Raw genomic sequence first — 22,163 nt, forward strand, 5'->3', positions numbered from 1 at the left:
GGGTAACGATGGTTTTATTTCCTCCTTGTATTTGTTACTGCTCCCTCCCAGTTTTCTACAAGGAGTACGGACATAGATATAGAAATAGGTATGGATATGATCATGGGTTAAAACAAAAAGATAAAAGTATAGAATTTTTTGGAGTCCAAATTTGTTTTCTTTTCAGAATTCTCAATAAAATTGCATGGAGAGACAAAGTTGACACATTACTAGCATTTTAATAATACAGGGAGGTTACTAGTATACATTGTGTACTAACAATTTCACATTGTGCTTTAGAATAGTACTATATCCTTTTCAAATCTCTTTACTATGTTTTACTTCACTAGTTTATTAGCCCACTTGCCTCAGCAGTTAGTGCTGCACGTGGGTTACGAGGGCACTGAGTAGATGAGGGAGAGATGAAAAGGAAAAGGTATAGAGAAGGTGAAGCTTGAATTCCCGCAGTGGCTAACAGTGCAGAGTTCTGAAGTTCGGCTTCATCTGCTTCTTAGTGGGCCCATCTCTCCACAAGGCCTGAGGAGATGGAAGTGATTCCGAGGAGTCTAGGGTAAGTTAGACCTGCAACTATCCTGCGCTCCAGAAGGGGGGTGATGAAGCCGTCAAAACCTTAAGGATATCTCAGATCTTTCTGAACTGCTTGCTCACTGGAGAAGGAATTTTTGTTCCTCAATGCTTTGAGGGGAGGGGTGCTAGACGTAAGCACAGGGTGACCAGATAGAGCAAATAAAAATAGAGATGCCCAATTTAATTTGAATTTCAGCTAAACAACAATTTTTTAGTACAAATGTGTACCATGCAATATCTTTCCTGCTTGTCATCAAGCTAGGCTCTCGGTCTGAAACCAATGGTGAGCACAGACGAGATTCATCTGCCTGCCCCACCCTTGCAGTGCATCAGGGCCACTGTATCTATCACTGCAGAAATTATGTGAGTAATTAGCATAGACTCTTTTCAGGTCATTTTCACTTATAGTTTTGTTTTTCTCCTTAAAAATGGGAGATAGAAAAGGCACTCTTTCAAAATTTTTGTACATCTAAGCTTTAGGTAAGAAGTGAAAGATGGTTTATATTTGCCTATAGCTTTATTTCTAACTATTATGTGGAGACCACCCAATTTACAGTAGTCTTTTCATTCATCTATTGTTTTCATATCCTGTTTTTTGCCCCATAGCATAGGGAAAATGTTTATGTGTTTACTTCTTTATTGTCTAGTAAAATATAAGCGTGTTGAGGGCAAGGACCATAAAGACATTGTCCATCACTATCTCTGTACAACCTAAAACAATGCTGGGCACGCAGAGACTGCTCATTAAATCTATATTGTAGGTAGGACTGCATGAAAGGGAACACTGATAAATTCAATTTATAGAATTTTGCTGTCTGACCTGTGGTGAGGCAGTGGATAAAGAGTCAACCTGGAACACTGAGGTCACCGGTTTGAAACCCTGGGCTTACCTGGTCAAGGCACATATAGGAGTTGATGCTTCCTGCTCCTTCCCCCTTCTCTCTCTCTCTCTCTCTCTCTCCTCTCTAAAATGAATAACAATCTAAAAAAAGGGTTTTTTGCAACTAAAAAGGAACAATGGAGCTCATCTCCTTCAATTCTCTTATTTACACAAGTGCAAGCCAAGGCCTAAACAGGGTGAGAGGCAGCTAGTGGAAAACCAAGCCTAAATCCAAGTTTCATAGTATCCAAATAGAGCTTTTTTGTCATTAAAGGATTTGCTTGTTTTGTATTTCTGTCCTATTTTCTCATCATTTGGAAATACGGAGCTTTATTTTTCTCTCTACTAAGTATACAATGTCACAGATATAAATGTCCATTTGGAGGAAGGGCTGAGGAAGTGCGATTCAAATTCAACTGAAATTTACTAAGTACTTACTCTATGTCAGAAACATTCATGTATGATTTCTTATTTTAATCCTTATATAAGTATGTACAGCTGGGTATTGTTATCTCCATTGACAGCTTGGGAATTGAGTCTCAGAGAATTGCTTGCCTGAGGTCAGATAGGTAAGAAGTGGTTGGGACAAGCTTGAATGCTGGAATTCCTTCCTTATTCACTAACCACTCACTCCTCTGTTTACTACACCACAGAGCTACTATACTTTTGTAATTTTTTTTAATTGAGGTAAGAGGTTTATATAGATCAATTTCATTGACCTTATTTTGGTCTCAGATTTAAAGTTATAAGACTTACTAGGCAATAAAGATATACTTAACATTTCAAATAGCCATCAAATGGCCTATACCACAGTCTTTCTGCACTTTTCTCCCTTTCATACCTAGCAGAGGCTCAACAAATACTGCAGGTATTAAATAAGTGTGTGTGTCAGGAAAGAAGCTTTTATTATTTATAGAAGAGATATACTAATGAACTTGAACCAAAGGGTATGCTTTACTGTTTCAAGAAGCTGGGTACGCTGTTATAAAGTCTTTGTTTTGTCATTTTTGCTTGAATGTTTTTAGAATTTTAGAAAGTATGCTTGCAATGTCGCCTTTTCTAGGTTCGCATAAAGCTGAATTATTTATAGATAATTGGAAAGCATCAAAATTACTACTATGAAATACAAGTGGTGATTGATTTAAAAATTGAAGTTATCTCTCTAATATATATTTTACTGAGGAAAATATTCCCAGAAACACAAAATTACTTAAGAAAGGGTCTTATCCCTAAATGGGTTTTTATATTATATTTAATACTATATTTCAACTCAAATAATTTAGTTTTATTTTTTAACTTTGTCTCACTAATTTTTCCTAAGATAAGTAATTGTAATGAATGCTACCTTTGTTTATTATCAGCTGTCATATAAAGGAAAATGAAGTAGAACAACTCATGGTTCAAATAAGGAGTCTTAGAGAAAAGAACCAAAAGTATCACGAAAGAGTGAGTATAAGATCGAAAGCCAATATCTAGTCATGAAACATTCACACAAATGCTTTAAAACTTTGTGAATTATGATGAAATGTACCCTAGAAAATTAACTTATTTAGTGCTTGTAATTGATTAATTTACAGTCTATTGAAGTTTTTTGTGTTTTGTTTTGTTGTATATGTGAAGCAGGAGGGTACTGTTATTCTCTTTACATTAATTATAATGTCATAGAAAGTCAGTTTGAATTACGTTACTTAGAACATGAGGATGCTGAATCTTATGTTCAAAATTTTAAAGCTCTGAAACCACAATAATCTTTTAATTTCTTATTTAACCAAACTATACTGCTCACAAAAATTAGGAGATATTTCAAAATGAATATGAAGCTATAAAATATCTTCTAATTTTTGTGCACAGTAGATAAAACATTGGGTGTTTTTATATTTAATTTCTGTGTCTGTTTTTTTTTAGACTTTCAGAGAGTGTGAACATGTAAATATTTGAAAAGTACAATCTTGCTAAAATGACTAATTTAATTTTTTGTTTGTTTGTTTATTTTTTTACAGAGACAGAGAGTGAGTCAGAGAGAGGGATAGACAGGGACAGACAGAAAGGAACGGAGAGAGATGAGAAGCATCAATCATTAGTTTTTCGTTGTACATTACGACACCTTAGTTGTTCATTGATTGCTTTCTCATATGTGCCTTGACCGTGGGCCTTCAGCAAACCGAGTAACCCCTTGCTGGAGCCAGCAACCTTGGGTTCAAGCTGGTGGGCTTTTTGCTCAAACCAGATGAGCCCGCGCTCAAGCTGGCGAGCTCGGGGTCTCGAACCTGGGTCCTCTGCATCCCAGTCCGACGCTCTATCCACTGCGCCACCGCCTGGTCAGGCTAAAATGACTAATTTAATGTTTAAGATGATATATTGTTTTTGTAAAATCATTTTAAAATGACTATCCAAGGGGTGCTGTATATGACTATCAGAACTAAAGACCAACAGAAATAAAGTTTGAAAGCAGTAAATGATAATTAAACATCACTTAGAGCATCTCATGAATGAGGAAATCCTGACAGTATCTACTATTAAACATTTACTTTATATGGACCCTGAAACTTACACACTTAAATGTTATTTGGGGATGGAGGCTTTTGTCTAAAAAGATTATCTACAAATCTTAATGAAATCTAGGGTCAGAGACCTGAGTCTGTATCCTGAGTTACTGCTGATGTCATTTTGGCCAAAGCTGGTATGATGAGCCTGGTTTCCCTTTTATAAAATGGGGATTTCTAGTCTTCCTCAGAGGGATTAATTTGCTCATTCATTCAGCAGATATTTATTGGCAAGGCAGGCCCCAGTAATATAACTGTGCCCCTGACATTGTCATGATTCTTAAGTAACTGTCACTTGTAAAGGGACAAAAACAGAAACTCAGGTCCATGAATGATCATGGAAAAGGTAAGTTCGACCTAGGTGCTTGGAGTGAGCTGTCATTAAGGGACCAATGCACACCATCCAGTGGTCAGCTTTGAGACTCCTAGATGTGCTTTGGGACTTCCATTTGGTTGTGAGAAAGACAACAGAACAGGACTAAGGAATCACTTTCACATAGCCCAACAACTGGAGCCAAAAACAAAGTTCTTATTTCCATAGATTAGCACAAAAATGAGAGAAGTTAACTCTGCTTTGGGATCATTAGTGACCCTAGCAGTAGAGAGCATAATGAGGCCGACTCTAACTCCAACTGTATGTATCTATTTTTTTTCCATTTATGCTGCTATTGCCCCAGGTTAAGCCACAATCATCTCTTACCCATCCTTTCTCTACCCAGTACATTTTCCACAATTCAACCAGATTGCCCTTTAAATACTGTAAACCTTTCAATGGATTTTCCTGTTGCACAGAAAAGAAAATCCATAGACCTTGCTGAACTCTTGAAGTATTGCAAAATCTGACCTCTGCACATCTCTCCCACCTTGTCGCCAGCCACCCCACCCTTTGCTTACCAATGCGAAAAAAGAAAGAAAGAAAGAAAGGAAGGAAGGAAGGAAGGAAGGAAGGAAGGAAGGAAGGAAGGAAGGAAGGAAGGAAGGAAGGAAGAAAGGAAGAAAGAAAGAAAGAAAGAAAGAAAGAAAGAAAGAAAGAAAGAAAGAAAGAAAGAAAGAAAGAAAGAAAGAAAGAAAGGGAAAGAAAAAGAAGAGACGAGAGAAAGAGAGATTGGAAAACCCAATCTCTTTCTTGTAATTGTACCTTTACAGTAAAGAGGCTGTTTTTTCTTCCCAGAATTCTCTTGATTAGATCCTTTTAATTCCCCTGATCTAAGCTGGAATGTTGAGGTCACACATATTTAAATTGCTAAACTAAACATGACTCATTAGCAAGACATATTTTTCTCCTCAGTTAAGTCAAAATCAGAAATGCCCCTCTTCCTTCCTACCCATTATCTCTTTCTATGTGTATTTAGTTGTGTTTAGACTAGCACCTCATTTATAATCTCTTTCTCTCTATATTCATTGTTCCACTTACATCATTGGATATTTCATAGTTCACTGGGCCCATTTACATACTTCCCCAGTCATTCTCTTAGTCCTACTATTTTGCCAGCACTGCTCTAGCAACAGTTATTAACGACCAATTAGTCAGGTCCAATGGACTCTTTTGAATGGACTTTTTTTTTTTTAGCTTGAGAGAGAAAAAGAAAGAGGGACAGAGAGGCAAGAAGGGAGAGAGATGAGAAGCATCGACTTGTGGTTGTGACACCTTAGTTGTTCATTGATTACTTTCTTATATGTGCCTTGATGGGGTTGGGGGTGCTCCAGCTGAGCCAGTGACCCCTTGCTCAAGCCAGCAACCTTGCGCTAAAGCCAGTGACTATGGGGTCATGTCTATGATACCACACTCAAGCCAGCGACTCCACGCTCATGTTGGTGAGCCTGCGCTCAAGCTGGCAACCTCAGGGTTTTAAACCTAGGTCCTCAGCATTCCAGGTCAGCGCTCTATCCACTGTGCCACCACTGGTCAGGCCAATGGCCTCTTTGTAGTCCTTACTTTACCCTGCATCCCTCCAGCAGTCACTCCTGTCATATTGAAGCTCTTTTCCTTTGGGTTTCAGGACATTGCTCTCCCTTAATTTTCCTCCTACTTCTCTGACCATTTCTTCATGTTTTTCATTCATTTTCTCCCCCTGGACCTACTCTTACTTAGGGTATTTGCCAGTGTTCTGACTTCAGACCTTTCTTTCAGTCTAACCTCTCTCTGGATGATATTTTTTAACCCTTTGAGTAGTACGAACATTCATTCATGTACGTCCTCGTGCCTCCTGATCATCCCGAGTATGATCAATTTATTTTTTAAATGTGTAAGGCAACATTAAAAAAGGCAAATGTATGTTCTTCTTGTTTCCATAAATTGGTTATCAAACAATCATGATTTTAAGTTAATAAAACTGTAAGTAGAACTGTTTCATTTTTTGAAAAAAACTCACTCCCGGGGATCAGCGAGCATAAAAAAACCTCACTACTCAAGAGGTTAATACCACGGCTTCAAATGCCATCTATGCGGTGATCATTCTTACATGTAAATGTGATAAAATTTCATAGTTATACACACTTAAAAATTAGCACATGTAAAAACTGGTAAAATCCACATAATCTCTAGTTAAAAACATTGTACCAGTGTTAATTTCCTGGTTTTAATAATGTACTATATGAAAAGTTATCATTGGGGAAAACTGGATGAATAGATGGGAACTTTGTGTACTACTTTGGCAAATCCTGTTCTTGTTCTTGTGAGTCATAAAAAGTTAAAAGGGTAGAAGCCAATGAAATGGCCTTATAACAAAACAAAACTAATCCCTTTATTGTAACTTATTTACTGAAACTTTTCTTCTTGTTTTATAATGTAATAATTATTTTTACTTCAAACAACAATTATTTACTATACTTTGTAAGATAAACATATTTTTAGCACATTGGTGGGTATATCTAACTAAATTTTATTTTATTTCAGTATGTAGGTCAAAATAATTTTCAGACATAGTAAATTGTGTAATATGTTGTCAGAAACGTTTCCCTTCCATTTAAAATTTATATGGGATTTGGAAAGTTTAATATAACTGTTGCTAAATTTATATATTACGGCAAATATAATATAGTAATGTTTCTACAGCATTCAATTACATATAAATATTTTGAACGTGATGCTGTTTTAATTTATAAATAAAAAGCATGTTTGAAAAGAATAGTCATTATATCATTATTAAAATTTTGATGCAAGAGAACTAGATTCACTTTGAGAAGTATTGTGCTATGTAAGGCATATAAAAGAAAATTTTCTTTATATATTACATATTTCTTTATGAATTGTATGTAGTGTTTTAAATTATCAATATCTTTGTAAATATTTTTTCTATATATTATGGTAAATATTTTTGATCTGAAATTTAATTTAGAGGTCTTGTTGGCTTACTAAAACTAACTAACATAAGTAAAATCAGATAATGATTTATTTAGTATTCAGAACATACTTAATAAAGAAATTTCCACTTCTGCAAAAATAAGTTGAAAAGCCCTTATTAGGTAGAAGATTAGCAGTGTAATAGTTGATTGCAAAGGATATTATCATAACACTGGTAATGTCACTATTTTATTTTAGCCATTCTCATATGTGGGTAGTGATATCTAATTGTATTTGTAACATGAATTTCCCTTATGGCTAATGATGTTGAATATGTTCTCATATGTTTCTTTGCCATTTATGTATCCTCTTTGGTGAAATTTATCTTTGTGTCTTTTGCCTATTTTCTAATTACACTTTTTTTTTGAGTTGTGAGGATTTAAAAAAATGTAGCTAGGTAGGTAGGTAGATATCGCCTAGATCAGTGGTTCTCAACCTTTCTAATGCCGTGACCCTGCAATACAGTTCCTCATGTTGTGGTGACCCCAAACCAAAAAATAATTTTGGTGGCTACTTCATAACTGTAATTTTGCTACAGTTATGATCCGGAATGTAAATACCTGATATGCATTATGTATTTTCCGATGGCTTTAGGTGACCCCACCGGGGTCGTGACCCAAAAGTGTGAGAACCGCTGGCCTAGATACTAGATCTTTGCTGAATATGTTATATGAAAATATGTTCTCCTAGTCTATAGCATATTTTTTCATCTTCATAACAGGGTCTTTCACAGAGAAAAGTTTTTAATTTAAGGAAGTTCAGTTTATCAATTTTTCTTTTATGGGTCATGCTTTGGTGTCAAGTTTAAAAGTTCTTTGCCTAGAGATCCAAGATGGTGGTTAAGTAGGTGAAAGGTACACTCACCTCCTCCTAGGACCAAACTAAAATTACAACTAAATTATAAAACAATCATCCTGAATAACTAACTGAAGACCAGCTGAAGAGAAATCTTATAACCAAGGATTTGCAGAAGTCATATCGAGTCTCGTAGGAAGGACAGAGATGCAAAAAGGGCTGGCCCCACTCCCATAGGTGGCGGCTGAGATTCTGGAGGGATATCTCAGCTGTGGGGGGGTTCTCCCTGAGAAGTATGAGGTCTCAACCCCATGCCAGGCTGTCAGTCCAGGGCACCAGAATCAGGAAGAAGTATCTACATAACATTTGGCTGTGAAAATCAGCAGGGATTCTCTCTATTAGGGAGAGACAAGAGTTGGCAGAGACACAGGCATTCTCTTAAGCAGCCAGCGCACAAAATTTTATTCACAGCCACTCACCCTGGGCTCCAGGAAAGGAAGGGTAGAGCAGACTAGAGTCCCATGAGGAGAGACTGGGGTTCATGGCCCTGGGGAAAGAACAGAAGGGACAGCCATAGGATCCCTCATTGAGTTATTCTCCCATACCACAGACACTATTTTTCTTGGGTAGAACACTCCCTTTCATATGGCATCAGTCTGGGGGAATGGAATTGCCCCACCTTCTGGATTCCCTCTAACCACCCTGCAGAGTTTGCATCTGCTGAGGAGTCAGCTCACTTGGCCCAGGTGTAGAGGTCTGGACAGATTTGGAGGGTGTCAGTGACTAAGTTATATGGCTCTAGGTTGGAGAAATCCCCCCCCCTACTTTCCCATGAACCTGAGTGGCACTTTTCCCTCATGGGAGATACCCTACCCTCACCTTCTGGGCCCCATTCTCCAGGTTCCCAAAAACCCCACCTGCCTGACCCCTGATAGAAGGACTGAGTTAATGTGTCTCTGGAGTGGAGGCCACACTCCCCACCTTCTCCAAAGCCTGACCAGCACCTCCCCCTCATGGGAGACCTACTAGCCTTATCCTCCCAACTCCTGGTGTCCCCACACTGCTGAGCTCCATCTCCTCCTGGCAGAATCTAGGACAGACTGAGTTGTGTGGCTCTAGAACAGGGGCCATTTTCCCTCACACAGCAGATCAGTTTAGAGCTCTCCCTTCACACAGACAAATCTTGGTCTGTTGGGCCTAATAAGCTCTGCTAACCACATGCTGACAACTCTGACCCCACCACAAAGTCCTGCAAGCACCCAGTGGGTGTCATTTAAAATTGGTATACCCTGAGACTCTGCTGAGTGGTCTCAGACCCAGCACTGGCATTGAATTTGAACCTGTATCAATCATGAATGCTACTTACTTCTACCTGGTGACTCAACAATAACCTACCTCGTGCAATGCAAGTACCTCCAGAGGCTCTTTCAGTGACTGAGCCCATTAGGCAACTGGCAGGCAGAGGCAGGTCTTAGTGGGCCTTGAGACTTTTGCTGACCTGTCCTCAGGCCTGATGCTGGGAACAGCCAGCCTTGGTGCACAGCTTAGTCCTTCCCCTGTATACCTAGACCCAGCAGTGGCAGCCACAAACTGTAGATTGCATTGTAGCTCCAAAAAGGTTGGCCAGCCTCAGTCACAGGAAGGATCTAACACTGGCCTATACCCAAGAGGCCCAGAAGCAACACCCAGTGGCCAGCTTCAGAAAATATCAGAGCAGAATTCAAAATTTTTCACAAGCAGCATATCCAAAGGGATATTTCAGTAGCCATCATATCCTGCTGAAGTGAATCCTACATCATGTGGTCAGCACCTGCACAGCAGCTCCCCAGCCATAGTCAGGGTTGAGCCTCTCAGTCAACCAGCCTGAGGGTCAAGCCCACACACAAATGGGCCAATAGCAATAAAGACTCAAGTACAACATAAAAGCCCACATACCCACACAAGGACATTCCTGGAGCACCCAGCTTAGGTGAATAAGAAGACTGCACTACTAGACACCAAAGGACACTTACTACATAAGGCTACCCTACCAAGACTGGAAGTCATAGCAGATCTACCTAATACATAGAAATAAACACAAAGAAACAGCCAAAATGGGGGGACAAAGAAACATGCCCCAGTGAAGGAACAGGAAAAAGTCTCCAGTAAAAGAGCTAAGTAAAATGAAGGCAATCAACTTATCAGATAGAGGGTTCAGAAAAATGGTTATAAGAATGTTCAAGGAACTACAAGGAACTTAGAACTATGAAATCATGCAAACCATAAAAAAGAACCAGTCAAAAATGAAGAATACAATATCTGAAATGAGGAATACACTGGAAGGAATAAACAGTAGGTTGGATGAAACAGAGGATCAAATCCAGTGATCTGGAAGGCAAGATAGAAAAAAAAATACTCAATCACAAAAGCAAAAAGAATTTAAAAGAATGAGGAGTGGATGAGGAGAGTATAAGGGACCTTTGGGACTACATGAAGCATAATAACATCTGTGTCATAGGGGTACTAGAAGAGAAGAGAGAGAGCAAGGTATTGAGAACCTATTTGAAGAAATAGCGACTGAAAATTTCCCTAACCTGGTGAAGGAAAAAGACACAAGTCTAAAAGGGCAGAGAGTCTCAAACAAGATAACCCAAAGAGGCTTACACCGAGACACATCATAATTAAAATTGCAAAGGTTAAAGGCAAAGAGAGAATCCTAAAAGCCACAAAGGAAAAGCAGTCAGTTACCTACAAGGTAGCTCCGATAAGACTGTCAGCTGTTTCTCAGTAGAAACATTTCAGGCCAGAAGAACTTGCATGAAATATTCATTCAAAGTGATGAAAAGCAAGGACCTACAACCGAGACTACTTTACCCAGCAATACTATCACTTAAAATTGAAGGAGAATAAAGAACTTCCAAGACAAGAAAAAGCTAAAGGAGTTCATCACTACCAAACCAATATTATAAGAAATGCTAAAGGGCCTGCTTTAAGAAGAAAAAAGAGAAGGGAGAGGAGGGGCTTGGGGAAGAAGTAGAAGGGGAGGAGGAAAAGGAGAAGGAGAAGGAGAAGGAGAAGGAGAAGGAGAAGGAGAAGAAGAAGAAGAAGAAGAAGAAGAAGAAGAAGAAGAAGAAGAAGAAGAAGAAGAAAAAGAAGAGGAAGAGGAAGAGGAAGAGGAAGAAGAAGAAGAAGAAGAAGAAGAAGAAGAAGAAGAAGAAGAAGAAGGGAAGAAGGAGAAACACAATTAAAAAAATAAAATGGCAACAAACACGTACCTATCAATAATTACTTTAAATGTAAATGGCTTAAATGCTCCAATTAAAAGACATAGAGTAGCTGAATGCATAAGAAAGCAAGACCTTCATATATGCTGTCTACAAGAGATCCACTTCAGAATGAAAACTACAAACTAAAAATAAAGGGATGGAAAAAGATATTTTATGCAAATGAAAAGGAAAAAAGGCTGGGGTAGCAATACTTATATCTGACAAAATAGACTTTAAAACAAAGGCACTATAGAGACAAAGAAGGACACTACATGAGGATAAAGGGAGCAATCCAACAACAGGGTATAACCTTCATAAACATTTATGTACCCAAAATAGGAGCAACTAAATATGTAAAGCAAATTTTGATAGACATAAGGGAGAGATTGACCATAATAGAATCATAGTAGGGGACTTTAACACATCACTTTGGCATCAATGGATAGATCTTCCAGACAGAAGATCAATAAGAAAATGGTGGCCTTAAATGATACACTTGATCAGATGGATTTAATTGGTATCTTCAGAGCATTTCACCTCAAAGCAACAGAATATACATTCTTTTCAAGTGCACATGACAGACCACATTCTCAGGACAGAAAACAGGTCTTAATAAATTAAGAAGGTTGAAATTATATCAAGCATATTCTCTGAACATAATGGTATAAAACTAGAAATCAATAAAAAAAAATTAAAAAACACAATGACGTGGAAGCTAAACAACATGTTGCTAAACAATAAATGGGTTAACAATGAGATCAAGAAACAAATCAAAAGATACCTTGAAATAAGTGAAAATGAGAACATAACAACCCAAAATCTATGAGACACAGCAAAAGCAGAAGATTTACATGTTAAACTCACAACCACAAAAATCCTAGTAGAAATATAGTCAGTAAAATCTCAGACATTTCTTGTAGCGATATTTTTTCTGATATATTTCCTAAGGCAAGGGAAAGAAAAAATAATAAACAAATTGGGACTATATCAAACTAAAAAGATTTTGCACAGTAAAGCAAACCATCATCAAAATGAAAAGACAACCTACTGAATGGGAAAATATATCTGTCAATGATACATCTGATCAGGGGTTAATACTAAAAGTTTATAAAGAAATTATACAACTCAACACCAAAAAAATAATCAATACAATTTAAAAATGGGCAAAGGACCTGAATAGACCCTTCAACAAAGAGGACATACAGATGGCCAATAGACATATGAAAAGATGCTCAACATCACTAATCATTAGAGAAATGCAAACTAAAACTGCAATGAAATAGCACCTCACACTTATCAGAAGGGCTATCATCAATAAATCAACAAGTATTGGCGAGGATGTGGAGAAAAGGGAACCCTCTTGCACTGTTGGTGGGAACGCCTATTAGTGTAGCCACTGTGGAAGGGGCACAATGGAGTTACCTCAAAAAATTAAAAATGGAACTGCCTTATGGCCAAGCAATTCCACTTCTGGCAATGTATCCGAAGAGACCTGAAACACTAATTTGAAAAAATATATATAATATATATGCACCCTTATGTTCACTGCAGCGTTATTTATAATAGCCAAGATTATAAATAGCCAAAGTTCCCATCAGTTGATGAGTGGGGGTAAAAATACTGTGGTACATTTATGTAATGGAAAAACTACTTGTCCATTAAAAAAAAAGAAATTAAAGAAAATCTTACCTTTGTGACAGCATGGATAGACCTGGAGAGCATTATGCTAAATAAAATAAATCAGTCAGAGAAAAATGAGTACCATATGATTTAACTCATATATGGAGTCTAATGAACAAAATGAAATAACATGCAAAATAGAGACAGACTGTTAGGGGAGAGAGCAGGTTGACAGCTGTCACAGGGAGAAGGGTTGGGGCTGGGGTAAAAGGTGAAGGGATTAAGCAAAAAAATGACTTATAGACACAGACCACAGCATGGTGGTTACCAGAGGGAAAGGGAAGTGGGGGTGGGGTATGAGGAAAAGGTAGAGGGGAGATAAATGGTGATGGAGGAGACCTGACTTGGGGTGGTGATCACACAATACAATATACAGACGATGTAGTATAGAATTATACACCTGAAACCCATATAATTTTTCAAAGCAGTATTTTTTTAATGTTTATTTTATTGATTTCAGAGAGGAAAGGAATGAGCAAGAGAGAGACAGGAACATCGATCTGTTCCTGTATGTGCCCTGACCAGGGATCGAACTGTCAATCTCTGCGCTTGCAGACAGCGCTCTACCCAACTGAACTATCTGGCCAGAGCTGAAACCTATATAATTTTACTACCCATTGTCACCCCAATAACTTCAATAAAAAATTTAAAAATAATAAATAAAATTAAAAATAAAAATAAAAGTTTTTTGCCTGGCCCTAGATCCCAAAGATTTTTAGCCTATGCTTTATTTGAAAATATGCATAGTTTTACATTTTCCACTTAAATCATAGTTTATTTTGAGTTAATTTTTGTATAAGGTATAAGAATTAGATCAAGATACTTCCCCCACCACCCCTGCTGCTGCCCCAGAGTTGTGGAATGAGAGAAGGCCCTGATCTCTTCCTCTTTGTATAAAGGCAATAATCTCATCACTGGGGCTCTATTGTGATGACCTCATCTAAACTAATTCCTGCCCAAAGGCCCCACCTCACATTAGGGATGAGGGCTTCACCTGTCAATTGCAGGGAGGGACATAAACATTTAGTCTGTGGCACAGTACTTCGTTCCTTTTTATGAATGAACAATATTCTGCCTGTATGAATCTGGTATTAAGCCTCTCTATTGAATTTTCCTTTTAATTATTGCACTTTAAAATATAATTTCTTTCTCTTTATTGCTGCTTTCTATTTAGTGAGACATTATTGTCAAATTTCCCTACAGTTCTTTAGGCATGGTTTCCTTTAACTCTTTGAGTATATTTTGTTTTATTTTATCTTTACTGCTTTTTAGAGAGACAGAGAGGAAGGGATAGAGGGTGGGGTGAACCATTCATTTGTTGTTCCCCTTAGTTGTGCATTCACTGGTTGCTTCCCATGTATGCCCTGATTGGGGATCGAATTAGCAACCTTTTCATTTCAGAATGACACTTTAACTAACTGAGCTAACTGGCCAGAGTTCTTTGAGTATATTTAAGATAGCTGACTCAAAGTCTTTGTCTAGAAAGTCCAATGTCCAGGCTTCCACAGGGATAGTTTCTATACTCCAACATTCCTGCTTATGTTGCTCCCAATTAGATTTTTAAAGACTGGGTCAGAAAGAAAGAAATTCAGCTTTCTGATTTCTAGAGGCAGATTTAACAGCGGGTACACTGGGAGCGTGACCTGGACCCCGACTTCTGAAGGGCCCCGCAAAACCCCAACTTTACATTTTTTTCTAATGTAAAGGGCCCAATATTTTCTTCTGTACCTGGGGCCTCAACTGACCTTAATACACCTCTGGATTTATCATATTATGAATCCCTTGGTATTAAAAATTCTTCAGAGACAGAATTAAATATGATACTTTAGAATATTGTAAACAAAATATCAGAGAACTTAGACCATTAAATTTTTAATATCATACCTTTTAATCTTTGTTTCCATTTTTGGAATTACTCAAATACTATAAGACTATACATCTCAATCCTGTTTTGTTTTCTGGTTTTTTGCCTGTATTTATTTATTTACTTACTTATTTTGTATATTTCTGAAGTGAGAAGCAGGGAAGCAGAGTCAGACTCCCGCATGTGCCCGACCGGGATCCACCTGGCAAGCCTACTAGAGGTCAGTGCTCTACCCATCTGGGCCATTGCTCCATTGCAACGATAGCTATTCTAGCACCTGAGGCAGAGACCATAGAGCCATCTTCAGTTCCCCAGCCAACTTTGCTCCAATGGAGCCTTGGCTGCAAGAGGGGAGGATAGAGATAGAGAGAAAAGAGAGGGGGGAGGGGGGAGAAGCAGATGGACATTTCTCCTATGCGCCCTGGCCGGGAATTGAACCTAAGACTTCCACACGCCGGGCCAACACTCTACCACTGAACCAATTGACCAGGGCATTGCCTGTATTTATTTTTGCTTAAGCATCATAAAGTTAATTGCCTACTGCTTTTGTTCTCTTTATCAAAGTTTAAAATTAAAATTCTAGTCCACTGAAATGATAATCATATCATACAGCCTATAGAATAACTTAAAGAACATTAAAGTAATATTAAATCCTAGTTTATTAAACTAATGACTATTTTGCTAAACAATTTTAAGAAATTAAATTTTCAGTCCTCAAGTTTAAAGTTTGTTGGCTTAAGTAATAAAGAATGAGTTATAGTAGGCTCTAATATCATCAATAAATCATAAGTTTTATAAATTATTTGAAAGAACCTTACTGTCCAAAGTGTGGCTTGTGGAACAGGCTTGGCATCACCCGGAACTTGTCAAAAATGTGCCAAACTTACTGAATCAGAATCTGCATTTTAGCAAGATCCCCTAGAGCTTGGTAGACACAGTAAAGTTTGAGAAGAAATAGCAAAAAGAATCAGTTTGGGGGAAGAAAATACTCTTTTTTTTTAGAGCGAGAGAAAGAGAGAAGGATAGATAGGGACAGACAGACAGGAAGGGAGAGAGATGAGAAGCATCAATTCTTCGTAGCAGCACCTTACTTGTTCACTGATTGCTTTCTCATATGTGCCTTGACTGGGGGCTACAGCAGAGTGAGTGACCCCTTGCTCAAGCCAGCGACTTTTGGGCTCAAGCTAGTGACCATAGCATCACATCTATGATCCCACGCTCAAGCCAGTGACCCTGTGCTCATATTGGTAAGCCCGTGCTCAAGCCAGCGACCTCGGGATTTCGAACCTGGGTCCTCCGCATCCCAGTCCAATGCTCTATCCCAGGGGTCCCCAAACTATGGCCCATGGGCCGCACGCAGCCCCCTGAGGCCATTTATCCGGCCCCTGCCGCACTTCCGGAAGGGGCACCTCTTTCATTGGTGGTCAGTGAGAGGAGCATAGTTCCTATTGAAATACTGGTCAGTTTGTTGATTTAAATTTACTTGTTCTTTATTTTAAATATTGTATTTGTTCCTGTTTTTTTACTTTAAAATAAGATATGTGCAGTGTGCATAGGGATTTCATAGTTTTTTTTATAGTCCGGCCCTCCAACGGTCTGAGGGACAGTGAACTGGCCCCCTGTGTGAAATATTTGGGGACCCCTGCTCTATCCACTGCACTACCGCCTAGTCAGGTGAGAAAGAAAATACTCTTAAAGTATCCAAGTATGTTAAGAGGATTAAAAAAAATGAATATCAGAAATAAAATATAATGTTGAAAAAGTTATAGTAAAGAGCATGTTAAATTATAAGCAAAGAAGTAATTTCTAAAGGAAATATTAAAATATATACTGTAAATGTAAAGTATATGTATTTTATTAGGCTTTAAAAAATTGAAAGAGACACCAGGGAAGTGAGTATTAGAACTTAAAGAGACCCTAAGAAAATTACAAGGAAAATGTATTGAGTTCACAACATACTAATATTTTCATATTTATACATAATATACATAATAAGATGACAAGGGCAAAAATAAACTCTAAGTTGATTAAATAAAAGGCTTAGTAGTTATAGGTATTCACAGAGAAAACCCAGTCTATATTTCAAGTGTGAAGTATTAGAATGGTGAGTAGCCATTACCCTAAAATAAGAGAATTAGGATCATTTGTGAAAAAAGCAAAGAATAATGTAAATTCCACAAGATCAGTACTTTTTGTCTATTTTGTTCACTTATATATTTCTAGTGTATAACTGACTATTTGATTGCTGAAGAATGATGTTAAGCAGCAGAAATTGACCTCTAAGGTCTAATTTTAATATTCATTGATTCTAGTACGGGGTGAGAAACTGGTAGATTAATAACATAATTTTTTAAATGGTTGGCTTGACACAGCATGTGGAAGTTCCAGGTTTGATTCCTGGTCAGGGGCACACAGGAAAGGCTACCATCTGCTCTCCTCTCATCCCCCTTCCCTTTCTTTGTCTCTCTCTCTTCCTCTCCTGGCTCAATTGATTTGAGCATGTTGGCCCTGGGTGCTGAGGATGGCTCCATAGAGCCTCTGCCTCAGGCACTAAAAATAGCTCAGTTGCAAGGATGGCCCCAGATGGGCAGAGCATTGGCCCCACACGGGGTTGCCAGGACAATCCTGGCCAGGGTGTCTGTAGAAGTCTGTCTCTCTCTCCCCTCACCCTCCTCTCACTTAAAAATAAATAAATAAATGTAACCTTCTATCCAATTGTTATGTGTTGATGTGTTTAATTTTATTTTAAAGTTTCAGTGTTCCACAAACTTTTAGAGCTATAATTGTGTAACTTACTTCACTAAATATTTATTTCTCACTTTGCAAGCCTCAATGTGTGACTCTATTTTAAGGAAGATCAATGTAAATACTTCAGCAGATGTTTATTTTCACGACAGAATAAACGCTTAAAGGATGAACAGATTTGGCACATACGGAACCTACTAAAGGAACTGAGTGAAGAAAAATCAGAAGGAATAAAAGTTGTAACAAAAGAGGACATTGAAACGTCAATGAAAGAAATGTGGAAGTTTGAAAGAGACCAGAAACAAAACTTAAAAGGTGATTTACTAACTTAGAAAATTATCATAAAGCTGAATCAACTTATTTCTTGAATGTATTAATGCACCTGTTTCCTAATATGTTAAAAATGCTGTGAACATATTTCAGATGATATCATTATCACCACAACTGCAAACACACGTAGGTAAATGAACAGGAGAGGGGAATAACAAGCTGGGCAGAGATACTGAAATCAAGTGAGCAGGAGGAGAGAAGGCAGTAGTCAAAAACAAACGCACATGAAAACCCTCTAACTCTTTACACACCAGAAAATATCTTATTAGATACCACTCTGAAGTCTTCATGGTGGGGATTATTCCTTCTTTTGGGAAATTTTCTTGTTTGATGGCTTCATTGGCTTAAGCCTCAGTTCAGACTGAGGAATGACAAGGTGAATATAACCAGAAAGCTTCCCCTGCCCAGTATCTCTGTGTAGCTAAGCTCGTCTCGCCCCCCACCCCCCACCTGAATGGGGAAAAGGGATTCGAGTTGGAAAAGGAGCATTCAGGAGGACACGGATAGAAATGATGCTGGGTGCAGAATATGAAGGACCCAGCACATACTCTTCCTATGGGCTCAGGAAATACCATGATCCTGGGGGTAAGTCACACACACACAGTTTTGACACTTGTAGGTGTTTGTGTGTTTTTTTGCCAGAACTCCTATAAATACCGTCTCTGTTAGAAAACTGGAAAGCATGGGAAAGAGACTTGAGTGCTATCAGGAAGCAGTACTAGAAGCTGGGAGGCAAAACAAGGGACTACCATAGATTGTCCTGAATTTCTCCAAATATTTCAGAGAGCCTCCTTATCGAAGCACTTTGCACAGAGCAGGCATTCCATGCATAGAAGATCTGTTATATTGAATGAAATAATTACCAAAACCAAATATAGTCAGTAAACTTCATTTTTGAGGGTCTCCAAAACTGTTCCCATAAACCTCCTCCTACCCAAATCTCTATGGGCAACAGTGATGTCCTGAGGAGGTAGATACTGTACTGTTCAGGGCTCCTCTCCAGGAAAGTCTTGCTTATGTTTGGAAGGAATACTTTAATAAGTCCCCTGAGATGGGATTGAGACCAAAACAGATAACTCAGATGTGCTCACCAAACTGCCTTCAAGTGGGAACGGCCCAGTTAGTTGAGGTGTGCCTGTGTACGGTTTGGGCTGAGTGCTGCGGCTGTAGTCACACACACACACAACTGGGCCCAAGCTGGATGACTGAGCGCAGCAGAGGAGGGGCGCGCATGCGTGGAGTCCATGGAAGCAAGCGGCCCACAGACGCCTAGGAAGAGAGCGCAAGGGAAGGGAACAGGTGTGTGGGAAAAGGATTTCTGAGGCAGTTTGTTACGTAGGTAGTAACAAAGGATTTCTGAGGCAGGTAGTCACTGGCAACTGGATTTGGTTTGTGGAGCAGCAGCCATATTTTCACGAGGCAGCTTGTTTCAGAGTGGAGTCTCAGCTCCATCCAGACCTACTGCCTCAGAACCTGCATTTTTACAAGATCCAAAGGATTTAAGAAGGTTTGGGAAGTACTGATATAACCCCTTTTTTTCAACTTTTAGTTAGGACTCATTTAGCTTCAAGGATAAAAATCCAACCCCAACTAGTTTAAGCATAAAAAAGATGGTAGTGTTTTTCATATAACTGAACAGAAAAGGCAGGGGACCCAGAGCCTTACATGCTGTCAGATCTCAGCTTTTTTAAAAATCTCCCTCTCCCCCTCTCTCCATATTTCTATAGAAGGACTCTGAGCATGTGCTTGGCTTAGGACACATGCTCTCACCCCAGACCAATCCCTGTGGTCAAGAGAAGGGGCCACTATAACTGGCCTACGTACAGGGTGGCACAAAAGTAGGATTATAGTTGTATCTATGCAAAACATAGTTTGTTCTTGTACTGTTATTTATTAGTTATTCTATTATTTTCTATACGAACAACCATAGACCAACTTCTATTCCACCCTGTATTTGAAGGAGTAGGTTGTTGCTAAAAGAAAAGTGAGAGGTGTTCTGGAAAAGTAAAACAATAATCACCACATGAACTTCTTCAAAATCTTCAGTAATGTCAACCTGAACCCCCCCCCCCCCACACACACACACACACACAAAAGCTGAAGGTGACACAGGGCTGACGCAGCAATAGTCTGCTCAAATAAGAGGAGCTGACCATCTGGGTTATAAGAGCCTTAACTGCTTAATGACAGTAACAGGTACCATTAAAGAATTTTAAAATAAGTAGTCTCATTAGATCTTTGGGAAAAGACATGTCTGGAGTCCTTTTGGCTCTCTGTACTGAAGAACATCCCTCTGGCCTGACTGGAATGCTTCAGTCATTCCATAAACATCTACTAGCGCCAAAGTGCCAGACTCTTAAGTGCTGGATTTACAGAGATGAGTAAGATGTGGTGTTGCCATCAAGGAGCTCTCAGACAAGACTGTGTGCTCATGAGCCAAACAGTCATTAAGCTCATTGCACCTGGCTCTCTCTCACGCTTCCTTTTTCAAAATACTCAGCAGCATGATGTTGAGCCTAAAGATGGAGTAGCATATTATGTTTAGCAAGTATACCAGGGCAAACTGAAAGTTTATGGTTGAGATAGCTCAATATTTGTACATGTTTACCTGGGGAACTTATCTTTCACTCAGAAGTCTTATAAGTGGGGTGGAGGAAAACCTCTTGTATGACTATCATATACTATTTCACACAAATGAACTCTAGATGACAGACTCCAACAACTTACAGAAATGGTTGTCAAGGACCACAGAATGATAAAAGGAGAAATCACTTTGTCCAGAGACATAATGAACAGAAAAATGTCAATTTACTAATAAAAAGTACACGTGACATGACATATTGTATAAGATAGGACCTTTATCAAGCTATCACAGGAATAATTTAAACTTGTGGGTTCCTAGACATAGAGCTTAATTGTCTATTATAGTTCTCAATCACAGCCCAAAACCACACATCTACTTTAGAATTGGATTTTTAAAAATATTTTATTTATTGATTTTATAGAGAGAGGAGGGGATGAGGAGTGAGAATTATCAACTCATAGTTGCTTCACTTTAGTTGTTCATTAATTGCTTGTCATATGTGCCTTGATCGGCAAGCCCAGGGCTTGACTTTGAATCATGACAGATAGTTAAACAATAATTCAGATAGTTTAGATTTTCTTAAATTGCAGACATAAAATTTATGAGATAACAGCATTTTACTATCAGACCCTAACTTCATAAAATCAGATTGCAACATATAAAAATGACATGGTGTTTTTATTTTCTCTCAACAGATATGCGCTTGCAAATAAGTAATGCTGAGAAATTATTTCTTGAGAAACTCACTGAGAAGGAATATTGGGAAGAGTACAAAAATGTAGGGAGTGAACAGCATGCTAAACTCATTATCTCCTTAGAAAATGACATCAATAAAGTTAAAGAGAATGCAGAGAAAATATCAGGTCAGTTGCAACAAAGCTGGTTCAAACACTTTAAACACTTTGGAGAGCAGACATTTGATGGAAGAAAAAATGGGTACTCCCTAAGTCATTTGTTCCTCTCCATGGGTCAGCACAAGCAGTCTGAGCCCAGGAGCAAAGGTGGAGGGAGGAAACAGAGAAACTATCCCAGGACCTTCCATGAAACTGAGAAGGGAAAACAAAGGGAGGGGAGGCGGGTGGCGAAACTCAGCCAGCAGCGACTTCACGGAGGAAGTTTCATTCGGTGGCTGGGTCTGAGAAAGTTGACTGAGGCAGCAGGGCCCTGGAACCAGGTTATATCAGAAAGAAAACTCACCTGAGGCAAGCTGAAGCAACAACCGCAAGTAAATGCCAAGTTGTAGTCAGAAAACCCTGGAGAACAAACATGAGACGGGACATGGAGAGAATATGGAGCAGGGCGTCTTTAGGCATGGTGAAGCTTTACCAGGACCAGCTCTCGGGACCCTGAGGCCACCTGTCTGTCACGGCAACTAGCATGGTGGTTCGAAAGAACACCAGAGACCCAGAGACAGGAAAGTCATAAGATAAAGCAAATGGGAGAAATCGGTCCAGAAAGAACACTGTGGGTGGATGACATTCTGAGCGCAGCTGGTGATGGTGCCCAGCATTGTAGTGGGGTTCATCTGAGGTCATTTCCATCATCCCCTGCTGAGGGCCTCTCCAGACACCCCTCTTCTAAACTAAT

General features: G+C 38.8%; 1 protein-coding gene across 2 annotated transcripts in view; it reads left to right on the plus strand.

Moving 5' to 3' along the window:
- The window catches only part of CCDC83 (coiled-coil domain containing 83), a 61,083-nt gene that overhangs the window by 9,995 nt on the left and 28,925 nt on the right, over window positions 1–22,163 (plus strand). The window contains exons 3-5 of one of the 2 annotated variants that reach the window (XM_066360708.1): window positions 2,809–2,893; window positions 17,815–17,977; window positions 21,272–21,439. In XM_066360708.1, coding sequence (XP_066216805.1) covers window positions 2,809–2,893; window positions 17,815–17,977; window positions 21,272–21,439 — 416 coding nt within the window. The remainder of the gene's footprint in view (window positions 1–2,808; window positions 2,894–17,814; window positions 17,978–21,271; window positions 21,440–22,163) is intronic. The other variant, XM_066360707.1, reaches the window with a different exon arrangement.

This window comes from Saccopteryx leptura, chromosome 1, assembly GCF_036850995.1.
Source record: "Saccopteryx leptura isolate mSacLep1 chromosome 1, mSacLep1_pri_phased_curated, whole genome shotgun sequence".
Classification (NCBI taxonomy): Eukaryota; Metazoa; Chordata; class Mammalia; order Chiroptera; family Emballonuridae; genus Saccopteryx; species Saccopteryx leptura.